The sequence below is a fragment of the Rattus rattus genome, chromosome 17 (assembly GCF_011064425.1).
Source record: "Rattus rattus isolate New Zealand chromosome 17, Rrattus_CSIRO_v1, whole genome shotgun sequence".
Lineage (NCBI taxonomy): Eukaryota > Metazoa > Chordata > Mammalia > Rodentia > Muridae > Rattus > Rattus rattus.
This window is the reverse complement of record NC_046170.1, coordinates 24,435,525-24,447,735: the sequence shown is the minus strand read 5'-3', so window position 1 is coordinate 24,447,735 and position 12,211 is coordinate 24,435,525. Positions and strand designations below refer to the sequence as shown.

Below are 12,211 nucleotides of genomic sequence, written 5' to 3'. Positions count from 1 at the left end.
CATACCATAAATGGTCCTTAACTTCTGAGGATGCATAGAAACGAGTAATAAATTCATTAGACACATACAACTTATACCACATGAAATGTCCTACATCTCTTAGTAATAATTTTAAAATGATTGTCCATTCTCTCTAATAGAATAAGAATCTACCTAGTTTTTATGCACAATTCCCAAACACCAGCAGTGCAGAGCACACCCTACTTCCTGGAGTCTTCCCACAGCTGTGCTCCTTGAAACATCGTTCTGGGGAAAGATTGATGTTCAGAGGGTTTCTGATTCATAAAAGCTGTTGACCAAGCACTCAACTGTCAGTATGTGTTTTGGAGAATGTTCCTTTCACCCACCTTGGCACAGTTCTGCCCACACATATGTGCACCATGTGGAAGAAATCCATGTATCCTGAGAACAGTGGATATGTGTCTTGGGAGCTGTGGGCATATGTATGTATCTTGGGAGCTGTGGCCATATGTATGTGTCTTAGGAGCTGTGGGCATGTGTCCTGGGAGCCTGCATACAATGTGAGCTTTGGAAGCACAATTTCCACATATATGTAATCGATTCTTACTTGTCTGAGGATCAAGAACAAATGTTCTCTTTTCCACTAAGTGACTGAACTAGGCTGGAAGGGCAAAGCCAGTATGTGGTGTAGCAATTAGTTCCTTTGAGGGAAACACCACAGTGTTGATTCAAGGATCTACTCAAATGAAAACACGGTGGGTATTCCCAGACCCAATAAGTGTGAATGTTCAAAAGGTGCCTCTAGAATTTTTGTGCACTTCCCTGGGTTTCTCTAGAATCCCATGCACTTCCCTGAGTTCCTCTAGAATCCTCATGCTCTTCCCTGAGTTCCTCTAGAATCCCATGCACTTCCCAGTGTTCCTCTAGAATCCCCATGCATTTCCCAGGGTTCCATCATGAACTGGAAAATAAAGGGAGTGCTCTAGAGGACTCATTCAGACCACTTTAAAGAGCAAATGTTTTTGATATCATAAAATAAAATATTACTGGATAAATACAATTCCAAAAAGCACGTTTACCTTCCTTCCATCAAAGTAGAATAAGGTGATTTGAATTTACTGTTCTGTTTGCAGGAAACAGAAATGTTCAGGGGAAAACCAAATGGAAACATGAAAATGTTTCTATAACAGCAGATACAAGGAAGGACAGGGCTGTGGAAGGAAGACAATGGTCTGTCGCCTTGGCTGATCTGAGGACTTCCAGACACAGCTCTAAAACAGAGTGGTAAAGCTAGCAACAGCCCTCGGACTCCTTTGCTGGAAATATCGGCCAATGGCATCCCCGTGACAGGCCTGTCACCCAATGGCGTCCCTGGTTCCTGCTGCCAGAGAGAAGTGCAGAAGCTTTTAGAGGTGGGGCCGAGGGAGAAGCCTGTAGCTCCCTGGAGGTAGGTGTGCACTCAAAGCTGATGTGGGAACCAAGTCTCTTCTCTTTCTTTCTGTGGCTCCCTAAACTCTGCGTGGTTTTTGCTTTGCAACACACCCTCTGCCATGATGTGCTGCCATGATGCCAGTCAAAGCAGCAAGCCAACCAGGCCAGGATGGGGGTCCCTGAAATGGTGAAGCAAAATAACTGCTTTCTTTTTACAAGTTGATGATTTCATACATGTGCTGTAGTAACAGAAGCCAGAGCTTAAAAACTTTTAGGCTGGGAAGATGGCTGGATGGTCCAGCCTGGGCCCCTGGAGCCACAGAAAAACTGGGTACATGGTACAAGTTTGTAATTCCAGAGTTCTTCCAGGGACGTGAGAGGCAGACACAGTCTACTCTCCTAGAACGCCATGTTAGGAATCAAGAGTTCCTGTCTCCAGCAAGGCAGCACTGAAGACCAATCTGAGGTTGGCCTATAACTGCACACACTGCACAGCAAGTGCATATCCACAGAAAACTTCTTTCAAAAGGCATGTTCCCCAAGAAAATATAATGAAAAGCCACAGACCAGAAAAAAATTACGAATCACACATCTAATAATAATAATGTGTGTAGCTACTCTATTTAAAAACCTTTAAAAACATAATAAGTAATAAAATTTAAAGAAAAATAGAGCAAAAGATTAGAATGAATAACCCATCAAAAATGTCTAACCCCATCCATCAGAATTGTGGCATATTCACTCGGTGGTGTACCATGCAGAAGCCCCCCCCCCAAAACAAAAAAAAACAACAAAAAACAGAGTGCTCTAGAGCTTCTGAACACACAAACAGCATGGATAAGCCTCAACACAGTCACGTCTACTGAAGGAGGCTCACGAAAATGTCTCTACAAAGCACAATTCGATGCGACCCTGTAACACTCGAGCTAAATGCCTGCTAACACGGAAGCCATGGGGAGCAGCCAGCCAGGAGAGAGCACGAGCATCACCTTGAGGGGCAGGGGAAACATCTACAGCTGGATATGGAACCAGCCTGGTTGTTGGGCTAGTGTCCTGGATGTGTGGCTTTTTCAAAACTTACACTATGTGTTTTGATGTGCTCAGCGTATCGTACGCCAACTCTATGTAAACAATACAACCCCAAGACACTAAGTTATGTTCAATCAGCCTGGACAACACAGGTATTCCTGAGCTACAGTGGAGGACAGAGGCAAGATGTCGGATACCCTGCTCTATCTCTTACTTATTCCCTTAAAACAGGGTCTCTCATGAACCTAGAGCTGGGCTGGCAATTAGTAAGCTCCAACAAGCTTCCAGTCTATGAGTATAGCCACGCCTGACTTTTAGGTGGGCATTAAGGATTTGAACTCCGTTCTTTATGTTTGCTTAGAGAGCACTCCTACTTATTGACCCATGTCTCCAGGTCCACACACTAGATTTAATAGTACTTGTTGTCTTTGCACAGTGAACAGAATTCACTGAGAATGAACTCTAAGATTCTACTGTTATCTCTACTAAGGAGGGATTTCAATGAGATCAGTGGGGAAGGCACATCTGACCTCTTGCAAGTAATAAGCCAAAATAACACCGGACCTCAGAAAGTTGTTCTAAACCTCTTATGTTTTCTTCAGGGTGAGGCACGAGCCTTGCCAACCATCGCCTTACATTTCTAAGATGTTTCCAATCACACGATAATACCACATCTACTTATCTCTGAGCTCACCTGGAGAAGCATGCCTTTTGTTATTGGAAAAGCTCAGAGAAAGCAGCGATCCGCAAACAAAGCACTTGAAAGTGACCTGTGCTCCTGGGCCATCAGCACAGAGGAAAGAACACTGCAGGGTCATAAACTGACTTCCGTTTCCACAGGAGTATTACTATAACCGTGGCCACTGAGTCTGTCAATGTTTTCTTTCCCCGAGTACAGTAATCTATAATTTAAACCATACAAGCCAAACCTGGACAATGAATTCTTCAAAAGAAAGTGTGGAAAATTTCTCAAATATGAAGAAGCCATTGAGCATAACCATAGAGAATTCTTTGAGCAAGAGCTGGAAAAATCTGCTTGAGATGGGACACAAGGAACAGTTATCTGGTTTGGTGTTTTGTAGAAACTGCTAACCAACACTTCAGCTAGATCTTTGATTGATGAAACAAGCCCAGAATCCATGTTCTGTATTTACCCAGAACAAGAGCAATGCCTCCTATGAAGAATGATGGATATAGGATTCAACCTTTGGCAAAGACTGAGATGATCCAAGCTGGCTCTGGACCACTAATAATGTTTTTGAAAGATTGGGTTGTTAGATTAATAGTTGTGGAAGATGGACATTATTTATGCAATGTTAAAGCAAACATTTTTATGAACCAAACATTTCCTAAATTGCAAACAAAAAATGTGAAACTCTATCTGACACCTGTAGCAAATCTGAGAGCCTTCCATGGTCCAGGGCACAGAGCCATACCCTTTCTGTACACAGGCTCTCCCCCAAGGTTAGACAAAGAAAGGGCACTTTAGCTGGATTTTAACTCTCGCAGTCTCCCTCTGGATGCTTCAATTCTTTCCACAGCCATGTGAAGCCAGTTGTCTGTCTTTGTTGTGTCAAGTCTTTTGTGTGTGCGTTTGTGTGCGTACATGTGCACATGCATGTGTGTGTGCACCTGTTGTATGCATGTGCATGTCTGTGTGTGTGCTTACAATTGTGTGCACATTCCCATGTGCATGTGCGCACGCGCGTGTGTGTGTATGTGTGTGTGTATGTGTGTGTGTGTCTCTCTGTGTGTGTGTATATGTGTGCTTGCATGTGTGTGCACATTCCCATGTGCATGTGCGCACACGCGTGTGTGTATGTGTGTGTGTATGTGTGTGTGTGTCTGTGTATGTGTATGTGTGTGTGTACGTGTGTGTATGTGTGTGTATATGTGTGTGTGTCTGTGTGTGTGTATGTGTGTGTGTGTGTGTGTGTGTGTGCGTGTACTTATGTAGTCACTGAACACTGACTTCGTGGAGATCTACTTACATCATGCATGGAGTCTAGAAGCTTGGTCAGTTGGTAGAACCTCTGCCAACTCTGTCCAGAACTGTTGGGACACTTGGTGACCATTTTCCTCAGTTCTTTGATGTAATTTGTCCTCATCTCCTCAAATGCAGCCTGGCTCTTGAGGCCATCTTTTGGAACTGTGTTAAGGAATACAAACATAAATCCATGTGTGAAAAACACAGCTTTATCATTTTTGCAGTTCAATAGCTTCAGATATTTCAAACTCACATACTGCTTGTGAGGCTGGACTATGTCTTAGTTCACTGTGGTAATGAATAGATATGGCAGTTTTATACATGACAAACATCCTCTCTCTCTCACTTTCTCTCTCTCTCTCTCTCTCTCTCTCTCTCTCTCTCTCACACACACACACACATATGAATAGTAACTATTAGACATGAATTATTACCTCATACATATTAGCTCCTTTTGTCTTGGTGCCTGTATTATCACACAGCTTTCTAGGGTTCTTACTTCATAGGTGAGAAAATAATGAAAGTGGGTTCATTATTACGGAGCATAAAATAAATAAACAGTAGTTCAAACCCACTTTCAGTGTCTACCTTCTAGATGCCATGCCCCACATGGCACGTGGACTGTCCTCGGAGTGTCTTCTGAATCCTAGCTTACCAGTGCTAGGAGGCAGGAAGACACATTTCAGTACCACGGGACAGAGGGGCCCATCATGGAAAACAGCATTTTCATACTTAGGTTTAATTGCAGACCCCATGGGGAATTGGCCACATACCATAGGGACAACGCTGAAGACATAGTTTCTACGACTCCCCAGGATCCTGACTACGGAGACATCACACAGAAGTGTGTATTGGTTTGTCTGTATGCAGGGACAACAACAACACTGTCTGTGCTCCAGTGAGAGCTAACGTTCACTTTTAACTTTGATGAAATAGAAAATGAAGGGCTGTGTGTCTTCCTTTTTGTTTTGTTTCGTTTTTAAGTGGGTAGGTTTGACACGGAAACAGAAAGTTCGCTTACAAAGACTGTTTTGGGAGCTGAGTCTGTAGCTCAGTGACTTGTCTAATGCACAAAGCCCTGGGTTCCGTAGTCAGACCCCACCCAGGAGGGAACACTTCCGGGTTCACAGCATTGTGTAGCCATGTGCTCCTGTGCCCAATCCTATGCTCCGTTGAAAGGAGCCACCTGGCAGGACAGATTACAAAAGGTGAAAGAGGGCATTCGGTAGTGTTGCTGTTAAAGATACATCATTGAAAGGCAGCTTGCTGCTTGTTTTCCAGTATGCCTGAAGAGTGGCAACATGTAGGCTTTAAAACTATGGACACCTAGAACTGTGGTTTTAGGAGTTAAAGCCCTCATGACAACATGTCCAATGATATCAACGCTGTGAGTGTCTAATATAAAAACTTATGTTAGAAGAACTTATGTCCTGACTGCTTTATTAAAACTCCCGTTCACTCATTTTTTGTAAATGACATAAATAGTGATGTCTTGGATCATTAGCACTCTTGAGTAATTACTAGAGAGTTCCATGTGTCGCTTGTGTAGCCCCAGGAAGCCAGGTATACCACTGTCTCCAAATTAATCTTGTTTTCACAAATAAAGATGTGAATGAATTATCTGACAAATCAGCCACCATTTGAATGTTAGCTATCTCTATGAGTTAAATTTCCGAGGCTGTCGACTTATCAATTCATTACATCTGTTTTTGTAGGAAAGCAAATCTCTAAGATTCACCACACACGTTCCCGAGGCTTGCCAAATTTGAGTTATGACTTTAAATATCTGACTTTAACATTAAGAGTTAAATGCCACCCATTATATAAGAAACTGCTTTTTTTTTTTTTTAAGAAAAAGGTTTATTTATTTTATGTGTCTGAATGTTACGTATGTATATCGTATTCATGCCTGGTGTCCACAGAGTTCAAAAGAAGGCATGATATCCCAAGAATCAGAGTTTCCAATATATAGATGCTGGGGACCAAATCTGGGTCCTCTACAAGAACACTTGCTCTTAACTGCTGAGCCATTTTTCCAGCCCCTAAGAAATGGGTTCTTCTTAAAAGTTTAAAAAAACTAAAAGAAGATGGCAATAACAGCTAAGTCACCAGTGATCCTAAATCCACCAACTACCAGCATTAAACCCACTAACCACTGGCATTTTAATTTGAAACTTTCAGAGAGAGCTGGAAGTTTGCCAAGATCAAGCTATGCCGCCCCGCCACAGACTAACAGGTTTTTAAAATACCAAAGCCATTCACAGGAAGTCTTTTTCAATGAATACTTATGTGGTGGTGCTGTCTGTACATGAAAATATCATCTACCACTCAAGGACAGTGTGCCATTCAGTATGGTGATACTATTCGTTTATGTCAACTAGATTAGCCAAAGACCACCTTATTTCTGGTAGTTGCATGGTCAAAGAATCAGGGTCAGGTCATCTCATGTCCAAATATTAACACTTAAATGTTCTTGCTGCTGTAAATACATAAACTGAGGTATATTATAACATTAGCACTCACTTTCTATTGCTATAAATATATATGCCGAGGTATATCATGATATCAACACTTACATTCTCTTGCTGTAAATATATATACTGAGGTGTAGCATCTCGATTTCTCAGCCAACTTTTTTTTTTTTTTTTTTAGAAGTTGAAACAAATCAACAACTAGAGGGAACTTAAGTGGATCCTCGGATTTTGGATGTCTGCCCGGAATTTCTGAATTTACTTATTAAGTACAGCAGGTCTGTTGGAACAATTCCAGCCCCTACATGCTGAAGAGGAGCGGAGAGCCATAAGGTTGAAGTCAGTCTACTTTCCTCTCTAAGCAAAGGACGTGGGGTTCTTGTGCTATAGTTCCTAGGTCCTCTGAGAGGCTGGCCATCCATTATGAAACGTAACGTGCCTAAGAGCGGGCTTCATGAAGTCTGTCTCAGAGGAGCAAAGCAAGCCGCCCAAAACCTGCAGATTCTGTGATCCTACACTCCTTAGGATCCTGAGAAAAAGCTCCTCCTTTTTCATTTTGCTTTTTCAGAATTGAAAGTACTGACTAAGTTGGAAGCTAATTCATTAATTCATGTAGTTGAAAAGGACATCAGAGGCTGTTAGAGACTGAAGGGGGTGAATGGATGCAAACTGAATCAGGCATGAGCTAAGTCCCAGTAGTCAAATTTGCAGAGAGTTAGAGACGGGCATTAGCAGAAGCATTTCCCTTAAAGTCTACCTACCATCTATTGGTTTGAGGAAATATTTTTTTTTCTAAACAAGAATAGCATGTAGCATGGTTTCACGGTGGAATAAAATCATGTGTACTAAATTGAAGATTAATGCTTCACAGAGTTATGCTCTGGGAAGAACAAGTTAGGGCTGTGAGGAGGGGCCGGCTGCTTCCCACTCACCCTGCGTGAGAGATGGGCCGGGTACAATTAGTGAGGAATGGCTGGCCTATGGTAACCTGGGAGGCCTGCACCCTGACCTGGCCATCAGATTCACTGAAAATAAAGCAAGAGTGTACCATCTGCAGCTGTAGCATGGACCCTCCTCCCAGGCGTGCCCCATGCTTGGGAGCCCACCATCCTGTCTCATCCTTACAGGCCTCCTGCTGCCAACACCTACCTCAGCAGCAGCCAGTGAGTGGGTCTCAGGAGAGCAGGCAGGCATTACCTTTGGAGGAGCTGAAGCTCTGAGTCCCAGGACCTACACAGGACACTGACAAATACCTCGTAGGGGCGTTGGTCTGCTTTCAGATGGGTCTCTTAAACTCGAAAGGTGGCGCTTTAGTGTTAAATTAGACAGTGTATGGAAGACACACTAAACTGGGAGATTCTGCATTCACCAGGCCACTCTGTCATCCACAGACCCTCTGCTCTGCTCTCATGGTTCAGGCTTCTCAGAATCAGCTGCAACTTTACTTCTGCCTGTCTGCTCTACCCCGAGCCACCCAGTTCTCTTAGTGTCTGTCCTTAGGAAGATGCTCCCTCATCCACAGTCCTGTAGAAACACAAGCGAGGCTGGGTGTGGACCACACACCTTCCTCTTCAGAAGCATCGTCCTCTCCTTTCTTTCGTGCTACTCATCACCACCCCTTGCTGACTCTCGATACCCAGAACCTCTCCTGGTTTCCTCAGAGGCTGCCACATTCACCTCAGCAATTTGCTTTCCTATAACTGTTCCCCGTCATCATCCAGGGTCTCCCCTCTCTCCCCGGGAGGTTCTTCAAAATCTTTCTTCTCTATTTGAAAACTCTTGCAAGGTTGTTTAAGAAATAAGCACCCAACACTTTTGCCAAGGAGATTTTGTCAAGTCAGAGGGGGTTGGTCCCCTTTCAGTCCCTCACTCTGTTTTCTGCATTTCCACCCTCAAACTTGATCACAGGGAGCCCAGAAAAGCTTCCCACAGGCCTGACGGTCAACCCCAGTTCTCCTCTCTCAGTTTCTGAGCTTTCTTTGTCCAAGCTGCACACTAGTCCTATCCGTCCTGGGACCTTCTGGCCACACTCAGTTCTTGACCTCTCTGACACTCTGTCACTTTCCCTTCTGCCATGGCTATGCCTTTAGCAAGATTCCATTGGCTTTTTGTTCTTCACCCAGGCAGTGGCCTGGGACTTGACTGTGTCCCCCATAGGCCTGTGCTTGCGCCCCTTCACTAGGTGGTCGTGCTCTTTTAGAGCTTCTGGAAAACTTTAGGAGGTGGGCCTAACTAGAGGAAGTGAGTCAGCTGGGGTTGGTCCCCTTCCGGTCCCTCCCTCTGTCTGCTACAAAGAAACTCTCCTGTCATATGTTGCTGTTATCCCGAACACATGGGGCCAACAACCATCCATCGACTGGGATGTTTGACATAGTGAGCCAAAGTCAACCTTTCCTCGAGTTGTCTGTCAGACACTCGGTCATAGAGGGCCGGGTCCGCTGTGAGACTGTGGAGTCTAGAATGGCTGTCTAAACAGAACCCGAAGCAACGAAGTATCAAGAGACAACATGGCACTGCAGAAGGGGAGAACTCTCAGAGTCCCATACCCAGTCAAAGAACCACAGGAAGCTAATGACCATGGAGAGAGCGACAGCCAGCCTCTCCCAAGGATGAACCCCCTGACTGGGTATCCAATATCACGTGGCCAGCCCCCAAACTGTATATAAACAAACAACAAAAATGGACTCACCAGGTTATATTTATGTATTTGTGTATCTATATGTATATGTAACAATAATAATTAGAGAAAAAGAGGCCATCAGTTTGAAAAGGAAACTAGATGAAAGGAAAAAAGATGGGAGGGGCTAAAGGGATGAGAGGGAAGGGAGAACATGAGTAATTGGATTTTAATTAAAATGTACTAAGTAAAAATAAAGTTAATATAAAATGTGGATGAGGACTATGTCTCTGATTTGCAATAATTGGGATTCATGGCCACTTTGCCTCCAGATCTCCATGCCAAGATCCAGGTCAGAAACTTGTATCTCCCAGGCTCAAGATCAGGATCACAGGTGAGCCCTCCAATTCTGGGTTGTAGTTCATTCCAGACATAGTCAAGCTGACAACCAGGAAAACCACTACAATCTACCCCTTGTCAACTTGACACAAATAATATCTCATGTCCACAGGAAACAATAACAAGGTTTAATAAAATGTTCAATTTTAGTCTTGCTTTATAACATTTTAAAATTCATATTACATCGCAATCACAGCCCCCTTCCTCCTTTTCTCAGAGGAAGGGAAGCCCCACTTGGGTACCACTCCACCCTGGGACATCTAGTCCTAGCAGGACTAAGCACCTCCTCAATTTTAGTCTTAATGACCTATAGTTTTGTTCTAATAAAAGTCAGGTATTATAAAAAAAAAACCCTCCTATTTACCATTTGAGTCTCAACTAGGAATAATAATAATAATAAATAAGTATTATTTATATGTCAAACCTGACTACAGATTTTCAGTCTCAAAATTTTCCTATCTTCCTGCCATTTTCAATAGGACACAGAGTTGATATAAAAAATTAGCCAATCAAAAAGCAGAATTCATTTTATACTCCACAAAGTCCTCTCAAAGCTGTGTCTTCACTATGGCATTCTGGCTCGGGACATCTCCTGCACTGGTCATTGGCTCCTTGTTTATCCCTGACTTCATTATATTTATTTTGATCCAGTTTCTTCTTCTGTCTGGGCAGTTACTGAGAGCAGCTCTGCCACTGGCCTGAATGGACAGCCTTGCTCTGCTCATCACGTGACTATCACCACATCCCCCGGGGTCTGCCACTGGCCTGCTGCTCCTCCGTCTTTCCCTTCAACTCAGTTGCCTCCTGATAAGTTCTCAGAGCTGCAAACACAGCACTGACGCTGCCACCCTCTGATCAGAAGTGTTTGGTGTCGCAGTTTGATACATTTAGATTTTTTCCACTGGGCATTGAATAATCTGGTCCAATCAACATTCTTCCTTTTTTCTCCTCAACTCCCAGTGCAACAGGATCAGATGCATCTTGGAAAATTACTGAATGCATGCATAAAATATTTAAAATTAACATTAATAATTAAACATCTTACTTAAGGCCTCACTGCCACCCTATGCATGTTCACTTAAACTGCAAACAGGAATGGCATAGAGTCAGTGTACCCCTGGATCCAATCTAGAACCTTCCAAAGCCCCTGAGATCCAGTCAGACTATGTGCTACCCCTTCATCTGTAGAACTGAAGTGTCCTTCTCTAAGCCATCAGCATACTTCCTCACCTCTAATCTTAGTAAATCACCACGTCTCTCTGTGTATTCAAATTACCTTTGAACTTGTCTTACAGGATAAGACAAGCTCCCCATGGGCTAAGACAAGTGATTGTACCACAACCAGACACTTAACAAGCACTTAGTGGTTGGGTAAGGGTAGGCAGTAAGGGCTGCACTGTTTAACACATCCAATTTTATCATCAGCAAGGGGTTGAGTTCATGCAAGGCCAAAACCCCTCCTTCCATCCCTCCCACCTTTCTTTTCAGGGGGGTGGGTACCAACTACCTGGAGCATCATTAATGGGCCCCTTGCGTGCAGGGAAGATGATCTGACAATGTAGAAAGAGTGCCAGGGTGGACATTAGTATACCTGTGCTTAGGAGCAGCAAAACCTTCATTATGGAGTACTCCTCAAAGGTCAGCTGCAGCCGCACGAACTGAAGGCTGATCTGACGCATCCCCTGGCACAGTTCATACATGGCGGACTGATGCATCTTCTCTCTGCAAAGGAAAAGCAGCCACATACATCTGAGAAGGTGGGTCACCACCATGTGCAGGCTGGCAGCCCCGGCAGCTTAGCTGGCCTTGAGCCAGTTCCCCCTGTGACTTCAACATGAAGCAGGCATGCATTTTAAAGACAAATCAGATGCCTTTCTGAGGAAGTCTAAGTCAACGGTTCCTAAAGCCCTATGAGCTCCCCATGAGGCCATAGGACAGATGCTAAGTCAGGGCGCCATGGTTTCCTTCCACATTCGGGGTACTGTTAGTGGATGGTGGTGCTGTGATGAGGTCGCCCACAAACCAGAGCAATTATGGTGATGTGGGGGTGAAGCCCAAGTCTCTTCGATTGCAGGTATGACTGACTAGAAAGGACTGGGTTAGCTTCAGTGACCAGAAGGTGGTCAGACCATGATTATTTCCACATGGCCTCCCTTAGAGAGGTCGTGGAGTAGGTCTGGTACTGACTTGACCAATATACCTGGTATGGGGAATTAAAGGCAAATGAGAAAGGTAAGAACAAGGAGTAGAATCGACTCTAATAAAGACAGACAGCAATGTCACCATGTTCAGAAGTGTTTCCATCCACACGACAAA

At 43.9% G+C, this 12,211-nt stretch overlaps 1 protein-coding gene across 1 annotated transcript in view; it reads right to left on the bottom strand.

Moving 5' to 3' along the window:
• The window catches only part of Nr3c2 (nuclear receptor subfamily 3 group C member 2), a 338,093-nt gene that overhangs the window by 20,450 nt on the left and 305,432 nt on the right, over window positions 1-12,211 (bottom strand). The window contains exons 7-8 of the mRNA XM_032888221.1: window positions 11,487-11,617; window positions 4,413-4,570 (exon numbers count right to left, since the gene is read on the bottom strand). Of these exons, the coding sequence (XP_032744112.1) occupies window positions 4,413-4,570; window positions 11,487-11,617 (289 nt within the window). The remainder of the gene's footprint in view (window positions 1-4,412; window positions 4,571-11,486; window positions 11,618-12,211) is intronic.